The sequence below is a fragment of the Ammospiza nelsoni genome, chromosome 1 (genome assembly GCF_027579445.1).
Source record: "Ammospiza nelsoni isolate bAmmNel1 chromosome 1, bAmmNel1.pri, whole genome shotgun sequence".
Lineage (NCBI taxonomy): Eukaryota > Metazoa > Chordata > Aves > Passeriformes > Passerellidae > Ammospiza > Ammospiza nelsoni.
Window position 1 is genome coordinate 132,697,594 of NC_080633.1, and position 12,760 is coordinate 132,710,353.

General features: G+C 43.8%; 1 protein-coding gene across 2 annotated transcripts; it reads left to right on the plus strand.

Annotated features, from left to right (window-relative positions):
• Positions 1-1,027: 1,027 nt before the first annotated feature.
• On the plus strand, positions 1,028-12,616 carry CCNE2 (cyclin E2). Of its 2 annotated transcripts, none has more exons than XM_059479086.1 (11): positions 1,028-1,062; positions 1,151-1,259; positions 1,439-1,498; positions 3,430-3,581; positions 5,311-5,446; positions 7,277-7,423; positions 8,645-8,740; positions 9,477-9,611; positions 10,241-10,352; positions 11,000-11,154; positions 11,534-12,616. In XM_059479086.1, exons 1-11 carry the CDS (start codon positions 1,049-1,051, stop codon positions 11,633-11,635), a joined length of 1,218 nt encoding a protein of 405 aa, XP_059335069.1. In that variant the 5' UTR covers positions 1,028-1,048; the 3' UTR covers positions 11,636-12,616. The 2 variants fall into 2 exon arrangements, with proteins under 2 accessions (XP_059335069.1, XP_059335079.1); XM_059479096.1 differs by having other exon boundaries at positions 1,442-1,498.
• Positions 12,617-12,760: the final 144 nt, after the last annotated feature.

A 12,760-nucleotide genomic window follows, 5' to 3' on the forward strand; every position in this document is an offset into this window, starting at 1 on the left:
GGGGTGCCGGCGGGATCCCGCCATCGGCTGCCCCCCGCCCCAGCGCGGAGAGCCCCGCGGGAGGCGGGCTGCCCGGTTTTGGAGGGAGCCCGGCGCGCTGGGGGCGGGGATGCCGGCCGAGCAGCTTGGCGGGCTGACCCCGACCGCCCGCCTGCGCCGCACCCCAGCGGGACCCGGCTCCCCGCCCTGGCCCTTGGAGCGGGGTGCCTGTGGGGACATCCCCTCACAGCCCCGGTCCCTGCACGGGGGGGTCCCGCCAAGGGGTGTCCCGGCGGGGGGTGGGTGTCCCCGCGTGTGAGGCGCCGTCCCGGCAGCCCCTTCCTTCCCCCTCAGGTTTTGGAGGGAGCCGCGCTCTCAGCCAGGCGGGAGCGCGGAGGGGGGGGTGGGGGAGCGGTCCTGCCCCTCCCGCGTCCCCTCAGCACCCTCGGGAGCGGGTGGGTGTCGGATCGGCCCTTTGGGAGGGGAAGGCAGGAGCCGGCGGTGTCCCCAGCACAGCCTGACCCCGGCACAGGCCGCCGCCGCCTCCCCGCTCGCTGGAAATTGGCGCGGAACCGGCGCGGCGGGAGCGCGGGCGGCGGCGCCCGGCCCATCGCGGCCCCGCCATCCCGGCAGGTGTGGGGGGCATCGCCCCTGAGGGAGCGGCAGCGTCCAAACAGTGTCTGTGTGGGTGCCTGGAATGGAGGGTGCGGGGAACTAGAGGGGTCACAGCCCCAGGGACCCCTCCACATCCTCTTGTGTGGGAAATGTCCCTTTACAACTTCCCTGCCCCCACCCCCAGGCAGCCTGAGCTAAACTGCTGGCATACCTGGGCACCCTGCAGCAGGACATGGAGCTGCGTGTGCTTACATACCACAGTCATGCTCTGCTTGGGCATTCCTCAAGCCAGGGGAATACTTGTGCCCTTCTGTTTGAGCTGTGTGAACCATGCTGCTCTTTGTGATGATTTCATGACACAAAGTAGGGACCTTGGTTCTAATTTTGTGAGGATGCACTAACTGAGCTGGTCTTATTACTTTGATCCAGGTAGAGATCTCATAGCCCAGAGAAGATGTCAAGGCGCAGGTAAGCTGTTAGCATTGTACTCAGAGTATCTGTACTAATCTAACAACTGCTGCTCTCCTAACATCTCATGTCTTTTTACTCTTTGCAGTAGCCGTTTGCAGGCCAAACAGCAGCAGCCACTGTCCTGTCCAGAAGAGGCTCCACAAGAACTGCAAGCACTAGATTATCTCCAGACCAGAAAAAGGAGAACAGCAGAGGTGAGCAATTTGAGCAACTTGGAAAGTTGGATGATACTGAAAGCTCTGCAGTGCATTTGGATGGGACAGTCTTTATTTTGCCATGTTACAAAGTGCAAGGCAGGGGTAGCAAGAGATTTTCTGAGCTGTAGGAGGGTGTGCTGGTCACTGTCAGTGTATTGATGTGTCTCTCTTTTCAGCAGGAGATTAAGAAAAGAGAAGATGGAAAAATTGCAAAAAAACATCAATATGAAATTAAGGTAATTCAATTGTGAATACCATTTCAAACTAGGTAAGGGAGTCTGGTTTGTGTTGGTAGGTGTGAAACCACGCATTCCACACCAGAAGGTATTGAATAGGGGAAGTTTGTATTTTTAGATATTAGAAACTATAGGAGCTTAGCACCTTTTTATCTGTTTTACACTACTTGATTGCAGATAAAAGATCCTTCAACGTAAGGAAGGATCTTGCCACTGCAGAGTAAGATTAAGTGAAAAAAGAGAATCACCCCTGATATTTCAGAACAATTCCATATGCAGAGCAGGTTAGGCCTAGAGGCAAGTCTAAACAAGATCACTGCCCTTGTTTTAACTTTAGGTGTGGTTTCATGGCCATTTAGTTGAGATTCATAACCATGCAGGCCATCTTTAGTTTCATTTAACAGTTCTTTTGATTTTTTAAATCAATTTAGGAATGTGTTTTCACTAACACAGTAAGCTCTTAAAACTGACAGGCCTTATGGTTTTCTGTTGTAAAGCAGACTAGTAAAATATTATAACTTTCTCTTGCAAATAATATTGTTTGTAATTATTCTGTTTGTAAAGTGAATGAGACTAACAGCTATGGTGAAGCAAAACTCTTCTGATTGTGAAGTTGTCTTTGTAAATCTTGAGTAGGGAAAAATGCTGCATAAGTATTTCAGCTGTACCTGGGGTGAAACTTAAGTGTGAAGTGTTTCAACTTTGCTGAAAGGGGGACATCCTGTGTCCCTGTCTCTTCTTCCTTGAAGGGCTGTGCAGTCCATCTCCAGCCTTGCTCCATTCCTTGAACAAAGCAGTAGGCAGGTTCATCTTGCTAATTTGGCATTAGAAAATAAGTTAAAGTTCTGCCAGGTTAGTGAATTAAGTCAACTCAGCAGAGGGTCTGGCAAGCATTGGAGTGGAACTTGGGCAGTGAGGCTCACAGGAGAGAAGGAGGAGTACGACCTCCCTTTTCTGTTGGTTGTGTTTGTTAAGGTCAGTTCTGCTGGGGTATGTAACTTCACTCTTGGGGTACTTCAGTCTGGCTATAAATAGGTTGGGATATACTGAGGAATCCTGTGTAGCTTACCTTGCAAGTCAGCTGTATAGGAAAAGCTTCTGTGTTCAGGGACAAGTGTTGCCATTCTTTGTGACTGGGATTCCCTCTCAGCTCCGCAGGGGATAATTTAGGTTGTGTGACACCATTTTGAAGGCTGTCAGCCATTACAGCATTGCATGTGCTCCAGGGATTTGATACCCCCTTACTGATTGGTTACTTACAACCAAATAAGCATTAGTGAAACAAGTTACAGTTAACCAAAGACATCTAGAATTCCTTCTCTAAGGCTTTCTGCAGGAATACCTTTGCAGTCTTCTCATTTGGAGTCACTGCATCCCATATTTGGCATTGGCAAGCTGAGAGAGAGTTCACAGCTGCTGCTTGCTCAGTGGGTATCTAGCTCTGGAGCTGAGATGGGTGGCTCCTCTCTGGAGCACTAAACTGGAAGATAACAAGTTGCTGAATTTCCACTGAGAGACAGTAAAACCTCCACCCCCTCCTTTCTTTTCCTCTGAATAGATAAGTAGATTGGACTAGTAACCTAATGTCCTGTGTTTTAGTAGCAATTAATATCTTTGCCTTTTGTACTGTAACTGAGCTTTTCAAGCAATGGATAGGTTACTTGTGGGTTCATAAACTAAAGATGGTCATCTTCCTCAAAGCTGAGTTCCCAAATGCATCCAATTTATTTATATATATTCCATCTTGGCTATGGAAGGTTTTGGTGGCATTTAATTTTCTTCTTTCTTGGTTTCAGTACTTGAATCAATGCTGAGATCTAGAAAGACTAATGTACATTACATGTATTATTGCTGTTACTGTAATCTATTTATTGCCTTTCTTGCTCTCATAGTAAACACAGCATTTAAAAGACACCTTGTTTATTTTGCAGAGTTGTTGGCCCCCCACGATAACAGGAGGTATCTCACCTTGCATAATTATTGAAACACCTCACAAAGAATCAGTAACCACTGACTTCTCAAGATTCAAAAAATACAGATTCAGGAACCTCTTCATAAATCCATCTCCTTTGCCAGAACTCAAGTAAGTTTAACAGAGGCAGTAATTGTTAATGTGTGAACTACTCTAATAAAATCTTGTTTTATGTGCTTATATAATACATACCTCTACTTGTCTCCTTATCTCACAAAAGATTTTATGTACAAGCAAAAGAGAGAAATTCTTGAGTTTGGTTGTTTGAATATTTTTTTCCTGATCTTATAAACACACCAGACAGTTTTCACATTTCAGAGCTGTCCTTTTATAACTTTACAGTGGACACTCTGAGGGTTAAGGCACTCTAAAGGTTAAGGGTTAAACTAAACTTCTTTCAGTGCTATTGGAACTGTGGCTAAAAAATATTTAACCAAATTTGCTTAAAGAACTTAAAGTGTTCAAATAAACTTGTGGCAATACCACTGTGCAGGTAGCCTGCTAGTGCAATGCAATGTGCTTGGTGCAGTCACAGTTCAGACAGTTGCCCTTCTGCAGAGAGATAGCTTTGATCAGGCTGTGCTAGAGAAGTACCCAGCTGCTGTTTGTATCAGCCTGGGCTTTGATGAAGGAGGTGGTAAATTTACTGCAATGTGTTGAGGAAAACTTCTGCCAAGGTCAATGAGAAGAGAAGCAGAACAGGTAGCATTACTTAAGAGAACCTTTCTATAGATATACATATCTTGGTGGTTTTTTGTGCTGGCCCAAACTGGATCAGAACTTCAAGATGCTGCCAGGTGATGCTTTACCTCAAAGACCTGTTCAGATACAGAGTTCCATGCAAGGTGCTTAATCCTGTTGTTGACAGGCATCTGGTGAAGCTGAACTCCATCCTTTCTGATTAGCTGAATTAGAGGATAATTTACTTCTCCTGCCTTCTCCATCCTTCCCTAACTGCTGTAAGAAGATCATAATTCATTTCTCAATGCCTGCCTGCTTAAATGGGAAGAGTTGTGTATTAAACAAGCAACTATCTCCCCAGCTTCTAACTTATGAGGGCAACACAATGAAACTGACCTGGGTTAAAATTTGTAGGCAATACCAGTGATCAGCTTTGTCTCTCCCCTTCTGCTTGAGGAAAGGTAAATAACTCCAAAAATTTCAGTAGGAAATCGTGATTTCATTGGTTAACATGCTTTTCCTCTTAGTACCTGCAGGATGAGAAGAGCATCTAAGAAAAAGCCCATATGGATTGATAGTAACAATTACAAATAAAGCCATATTGATGATATAGGCATCATCTTCCCAAACAGACTGGAGCACTAATAATTTATAAGTTAACAATAAAGAAGAACATATTTTTTTCTCTAAATAGCTTGCTTCTGAGCTGTGAAGTAAGCTAGGAAATAAAGGGATGGATGAGTGAGTTTTAAACACTATCTCTAGCTTTTCTCAAGCTAAGCTTATGTATGCTTTGTTTCCTGAGGAGGAGTATATTGTTCTTTTTTAGGGGGAGGGTTTGGTTTTATCTTGCTCTCTGAACAGCCACCAAAGCAGGCAAAATAGGGAACTCTAGTTGCACATACAGCTTTGAGTGGCACATGTTCAGTTTTACTGCCTGTTCTGTAGAACTGGGCTTGTTGGTGAGCTTGCCAAGCTGCTGTTGTGGTGATGTAAAATGTTCCAAATGTTCCTGCACTTTTCCAATTACCATAAGGATCTTATAGTATGGATTTTTTCTTTTTGAATATCTGTAAATAATAAATAACGTGTTTGTTTGGTTTTTATTTTTTTAATTGTGCATATACTTACTAATGCTTTGTGTAACTTTATTCCATAGCTGGGGCAATTCCAAAGATGTCTGGCTCAACATCCTGACGAAGGAAAACAGATATGCTCACTGCAAACACTTCACATCACTACATTCTAGTTTGCAACCTCACATGAGATCCATACTGCTAGACTGGCTCTTAGAGGTGTGTATCTTTAGTTACTTTATCATGTGTTATGCCCGTGAAGTAGGCAGGTAAAAGCACAGCTTTTACATAAAGATCTCATAGTAACATGTGCAGTTGTAAAAAATGGCCAAACTATTTTGCAGCAGAACAAATGACTGCTTTTGATGCTCTTGGTGAGCTACACCTGGGCCTTCCCAGGCAGGAGGTACTGAACTTCCTCTCCCCCCAGGACAGTAAGCAGCAGTATTTTAACTTTTGCTCATGGCACCCTGCATCCTACAAGAGAGAGAAATCTGGTTTTGAGACACTTGTATTGAAATTATGGATCTCTAACTTAGGGGGTAGACTGTATCTAAGCCATGAGAAAACTGCGTCTGTTGAGGATTTATGGCCTGACCATATCAAGAGCTCTTGAGTGTCAGCCCATGATGCTATTTTCTGATTTCATAGCAAATTTTCAATTTTATCATAGGAAGAGAGCAGAGAAGAGTTGCTTTTTTTTAAATCTTGAACTAGGAAATCATCCAACTTCCAAACAATCATCAGGGGCATTGCTTTTGTCCAGCTCAGTGGTTCTATATGCCACAGCAGATTTAAATCCCAGCAACTTTGAGACCTCTTCAGTAGTTCCTAACAGTCTTCTGTAACATTATAACAGATGCTGCTTAACATGGCCAAGTGTTGTTATGTTGGGAAATTACACTTCTATAGAAATTCTGCCATTTATTTATGAGCAGGCCTGGTCTATGCAGTTTTAGCTCTGAATCTTCTTTAGAGCAGTCGTTAATAGTATCAGAGTAATGCATCGTTTATCAGGTTTAAAAGAGTGGAGCTGTGCTATTTCTGCCAATCAGTTGCATTTTTGGTGGTCAGGAAGGGCTTTAATTTGCAAATGAGCTTCCAACCTTATCTTGAGAAATAGCTTGTAGTAGTGAGATTATATTCTGATGTTGTATCCAAGTAAAATAATAAAGTGGCTGGGATCTATTTCTTGGATGTTCTTTTCTGCTCTTGTTCTTTACTGCAAGTAGATTGTAAGTAATTAATGGATATCTAACTGCTTTCTAGTTGTGAAAGGGGGATGGAGTTGCAGGAGAGCTGGAAATGTGGTAGCCCCTCCCAGTTCAATTAGAGATTAGATGAAAAGTAGGGCTCTCCCTAAGATCTCCAGGTCTGGGCACTCTCCTTTCTTTTTTTGTTGAACTGGCATTTGAAACACTTTGATACAATGCGAATATTAAAAGTTCTCCCTGCCAGGGAAACCAGCAATGGGATGGAGCAGATGGCAGCTCCTGCAGTTTTGTTCCTGCTTAGTGAGGCTGCTGGTGTGCCTGAGGGGCTGCAGGCAGTGCTCCTGGCCTGCCAGCACAGCCCACTCCAGCAGGAACTTCCAGGCTCTTTTGCTGTAGAGCCTAAGATTTTGGTTTTTTTAGTGGCTCTGCCCTGGGACAGACCTACTGGGAATTCAGCGGGGATTTGACTTCAGCTTGAGGCTTGAGAGTATTCTTAATCAAGATAATTAATATGTGTGTGTGTAGGTGCTGCTGTTTTGTTGGGGTTTTTTCCTCCACGGGCTTTCTTCTTCCAGTGGAAAAATGGTTGCTATTTAATTTGGAAAAAATACTTCTTGAAAGTCTTTTAGTACCTCATAGGCAATTCACATTTAGGTGGAAGCATGGGAAATACCTTTTCCAATCCCATGCTAACCACTGCATCACACCATACCTTGGTATGTGAAGCTTTGTGTGTGCAAAAGATGAACCTGCATTTTGCTGTTAAAGCTTGAATACTCCTGTGTGTACACAGAGTTTTATAACAGAACTTTTGGGGTTTTTTCCCCTGTTGTAGGTGTGTGAGGTGTATGCACTCCACCGGGAAACCTTCTACCTAGCTCAAGACTTCTTTGATAGATTCATGTTGACACAAAAGAACATTAACAAGAGCATGCTTCAGCTCATAGGAATTACCTCATTATTTATTGCCTCCAAACTTGAGGTAAGAAGCTCTGTTACAGGGAGGAGGATCTTGAATTTGGAGTAACTAAAAAGACAGTTATAACAATTATTTCATGTCTGAATCTTTTGAACTTGATGGTGTATGTACAACACTGAAGGTCAGAAGGGGAGATTTTTTCTCTTCCTTCAGTTGTGCATTTGTCAGTCTCTCAGAGAGTAGTTTTTGTCCTCCCTTTCTCCAGCAGTAGGGAAGAGACCACATAAGCTTAAAAGGCATGCAAATGTGCCAGAAGTAGTTTTGTTTTGTCTAGTCTTTTTCCAAACATACTGCAGTTGGCAGACAATCTCAGGAATGGGTGTGGGACGTGAACAAAACCAAGCCTAAGTCTCAAACTGCCTGTACATCAAGCTGATACCCTTACAACAGCCTCCATTTAGTGGAGTGTGAGTCCTGAGTGCAGCGATGGTGAGACCTCACATTGTGTGCTACATCCATGGACCAAGAGCTTTTGGGTGATGCATAGTGGGCTAGACTGACATGAGAACTTGGGTTTGTTATCTTGGAACCCCCAGATCTCACTGTGGTTCCCAAAGCAAGGTTGTACATATGAGCAGTCATTCCTGTCCTAAGGAATCTCATGGGGCCATGGTGGTCACAGAGCCAGCTGGTAGGGAAGCACTTTTGCTGGCAAGCTCTCTTCTACTTACCAAACTGTGCTTGGCCCCAGCTGGCATGACTGGCTTAACAAATTTCCTTGACCATCTCTGCACCATGGATTTTGACAGTTGCAGTAGGTGGTTGTGGAATTTTCTCTCTTCTTTTTTTTAGCTTTTCTCTTTGGTTTTTTTATTTTTTTAATTTATGCAATTACATCAGCACTGACAATGCAGGTAATCTGTACCAGTCAGCCATCTGTAGGAAAATTGGGATGATGTATGTTTTTACAGCATTGGAATGGCTGAGTAGAAAGATCTAAAAATGAAAGGGTGTTCTGATTTGCTTGGTCAGCATTTATCTCCCCAGAAGCTCAAAGGGTTGCAATAATCCATTGCATTGTAAAACAGATACTAAAACCCAAGTAGGTTATGTGTCATCTCCTTATCCTGTAAGTTTCATGTCAGTTCATATAATGAAAAAAACACTGTTATAGCATAAGAAAAGTTAAAATGTCAATGTGGACAGAAAAGTATTTCCCAGTATCTTCTCAACCTTTCTTAGAACTGTAAGATACACTCATCTTCATTTTCCCTCCCTTTAAAGGAAATCTACGCTCCTAAAATACAGGAATTTGCTTACGTCACTGATGGTGCTTGCAGTGAGGAAGATATTGTAAGAATGGAACTTATTATGTTAAAGGTAATAATTTGCTGTGTTTGTAAATGCTGGGTGAAAGACCCTCCAGCTGAGCCTTCTGTTTTAATGTCACTTACTTGCTTAGGAAAAGGAACCTGTCCCTGTTTGTGCACAGTAGTGGAGCCTTTGTTGTGTGTGTGTGGACCTCTGACACCCTAGCTGGGATGCAATCCCTGACTGGTAGAAAAGGGCAGGTTTCTCATGCTTGTGTGACTGTAAAGGCTCTCAAGAGTGCAGGCAGCCACAGGCAGGCTGGAAAGCTCTCACTGTCATGTACTGCACTTGCCAACATCCCCTGCTGTCCAGGAACAGGGGCTTCTGGGGAGACAGACAAAAACTTCGCTCTGCTTGGTGCTCCTTGTGTTGGAAAGGATCTATCTTTACCAGCACAGGACTCTATATATTTACTCTTCCTTAATAGATATGAGCTGCAGGTTCACACAGCTAGCCCAAAAGCTTGAGGAAATAATATGAATTTCCCAGCTTCTGAATGAAGAAGACATATAAAATCCAACTGCACAGGTGAAAGGATACAGATTTGTGCTGATCCTAATACAGCCTTTTCAAAAAGCAGTAAGAATGCAACTCAAGAAGAATACTTATACTTGAAACTGGAAATATTTTTTGGCGTCTTTTAAGGATATGTGCAATAATCTCCGGAGAGGCATAGGAAGAAATCGGAGCACAAAACTATCCTTGAGTGGTTTATGGCACTTAACTGTTTGTTAAATATTTGCAGGCTTTAAAATGGGAACTCTGTCCAGTGACAATTGTCTCTTGGCTGAACCTCTATCTTCAAGTGGATGCTCTGAAGGATGTTCCAAAAGTACTGCTACCTCAGTATTCTCAGGAAAAATTCATTCAAATAGCCCAGGTAAGTAGTAAAACATTGGAAAATGGTTCTTGGGGCAGTGACAAGTGCTACTGAACATTACACCCTGAAAGCCACTTCGTCCTAAGTGTTCCCTTGTTTCCCCCTCACCTGTTACTTTGTTAAGGAGCGTGCAAGTTTGACTCCACCCAAGAAATTCAGTTTTGAGGACAACTACCCCTGTGTTTCTCATTTCCCTGCTTTCACATACTTTACGACTTTTCTGTGTGCTGGAAAAATAAAAAAATCCATTTTATTTCTTTAATCACTCCAGCATTCTGTAAACTGTAGCGACAGCTCTGAGAGGAAGGTGGATCATTTTGGGCTCGAGGCTGTTTTTTAACTGCCCTTAACAGTGTATCTGTGTAATTGCCAAGACAGCAGCCTGGGGAGTGTTTTGACTATTTTGGAAGAGCTGTGGTTCTGTTGGTATGGACATGCGTTGTGCCCAGCCTCAGAGAGGTAGCTCAGTGGTGTAAATACTACACTAGGTAGTATTTAAATTTAAGACACCTTCCTGGAGCTCAGCCCTGTTCTGGCTGTAGGAGGACTGCTGCGTGCCCAGTCTTCTTTGAGAAAGGATCATGCCAAAGTATCAGCTTGTGAACATTTGTTACTCTTCATGTCCTCAGCTTTTAGACCTGTGTATTCTGGATGTGAATTCTTTGGACTTCCAGTACAGAACACTAGCTGCTGCAGCACTCTGCCACTATACCTCAATTGAAATAGTTAAGAAAGCTTCAGGTAAGATGCCTCTGCAGAGCTTGGCCTTGTGGGGCAGGGAATTCTGGGAGATGTCACAGACCCAAATTTGCTTAAGATGGTATTGGTTTACCAAGCTGCAAAGACCAAAACCTACATGGACACTAATATTTGTTCTGTGTGCTTCTTTTCCTTCTAATTTCACTTCCTACCACTATTTCAGATGTTACAAAGACTCAGAAGACGGAAACCCCAGCAGTGCAGCTTTTGCTAAGGAATTGAAACATTTATTGTTCTTGCTTTTGGGCTAATATTTGCTCAATGGCTTCCAAGTGTTTGGGGAATCATTAGCTATATATTTAGCCACTTTTTCTCCTGAAATGTAGTTTTCAAGTAGTCGTGCATGTCTGTCAGCAACACCCAGTGTGTTTTTATAGCATGACCCACAATCTTGTGTTCAAGCCACAAGTCACTTCAGCCTCCCCTGGAAAGCAACAACCCTTGTGACCTCCATTCACCCTCCAGCCACCACCTTTTTAAGTAAAAGCATAAGGAATGTTGGCTGTTTCTGGGAGGATGTTTCTGAATTTTTATCTGCCGTATTATTGTGTTTTTTAACTCATGGTCATATGGGAACACTGTGCTACATCTCATGATTTCTAAATATATTCTGGTGTTCTACCTTTCAGGCTTAGATTGGGACAGCATTTCAGAGTGTGTACAATGGATGGTTCCTTTTGTCAATGTGGCAAAAAAGGTCCCTGTGAAGCTGAAGAACTTCAAGAAGGTTGCAGCGGAAGATCGCCACAATATCCAGACCCACACAAATTATCTGGACATGCTGGTAAGTGGTTTGTGGATGTGCAGTTTGGGCAGCTGAGAGTTCATTACACGTTCCTTGTCCCAGGGCAGCTTTTGAGAGGCCAAAGCACCTCCTTGCTCACACCTGGCCTGGCTCACCTCAGTGAGGGAGTGCCCACCACCAGTGCTGCTGTAAACAACACTTGCTTTACCCTAACACTCCCAGCACACACTTGCATTACCAGTACAGGGGAGCTGTTTGTGACTTTGTTATGCAATGTCACTTTGGTTTTCTCAGTACCCTGACTTTAGAGCACTTGAACAGTGTGAGTGGTGTGAGGAAGCACTGCTGCCTCTTCCTGCCACAAAAAAGGTATTAATTGTCACAGGTATTAATTGCTGTCTTCTTTCCCAATATGCAGGAAGAAGTGAACAGTGCAGTAGTGTCTACTGCCCCAGGGCAGTTATCACCTGTGTCAACAGGAGGAATTATAACCCCTCCCAAAAGCACAGAGAAGAAATGAAATACAGTCAATTATCACAAATGGATTCAGAAACAGGACTTGGTGCTTCAGAACAAGACCACACTAAAGGTGACTCATGCTCTTTACTGCTATTAAAGACTTGGGCAGTAAAAGACACAGCAGATGGAAACTGAGACCAGCATCCTCCTACTAAAAGACTTGACAAAAAGAGCTCAGCTGAGCATTGCACCCTGCTACCACAAGAGCCTGGACCACTTTGGTCCATTCTGACAAGACTTAATGGTGGGAACTGAATTCTTAACTTATGACTTTCAAGAACATCCTTAAATAGGGCTGGGTGGCAAGATTTGTCCACTCAAGCTTATATATATAATTAAAGCAAATTACTTGCTTTAATTTGGGCTAGATGAGCAGGAGAATATTGACAGCTTGTATGTATTACCTCTTCTTGACCCTTTTTCTTTTCCTGGGAAGGTCAGAGCTCACTTGTGTCAGTCAGTCAGTCCCCTCAGGTGCAGTATTACAGGGACCCTTGGGTAAGCAGTTCACATCTCTGAAACCACTCTGTGTGTGCAGGACACTGCAGCCAGCCTTGTACCAAATCCCAGCTCCACAGGAGCCTGATGTATTTAACGCCCTTTAGGCCTGCCATGAACTTCAGTTTAGTGCATCACTGACCTCAGGTAAGAGTACCAGCAAAGAAGCTGCTGCTGCAGTAACCCTAACTGGAAGAAGTACAGTCCCCAGCCAGCCACTTGCACCAAGAAAGAAAAGCATGAGAACTGGAGAAGGTGTGGAGCAAAGGGAGCCGCAGGTACTCTGCAACCACTCGCATCATAGGAACAGTATTTTAAACTGTGGAGCTGTATGCCAGCAGTGCTTATGAACAGCATTAACTACTGTGTTTTCCTTGGAATACTCACTACCTCTGAGTCACTTCTGTGATGAAGGGCAGTACTGGGAAAGAAGGGTATCATTCCTCTTCCCTCTTTCAAGATGCTCCAATCTGTGCTGCACACCCAGGGACAAGTGTTACATTACACTGAGCAGCCCACAAAGCTGCACTAGAGCATCAAGTGCCACCCACATCCACTTTACACTCACAACAACTTTGTAAACTTGAATTCATGTCTTCTCAAACAAGCCATTGTGGAACTAGCTGCA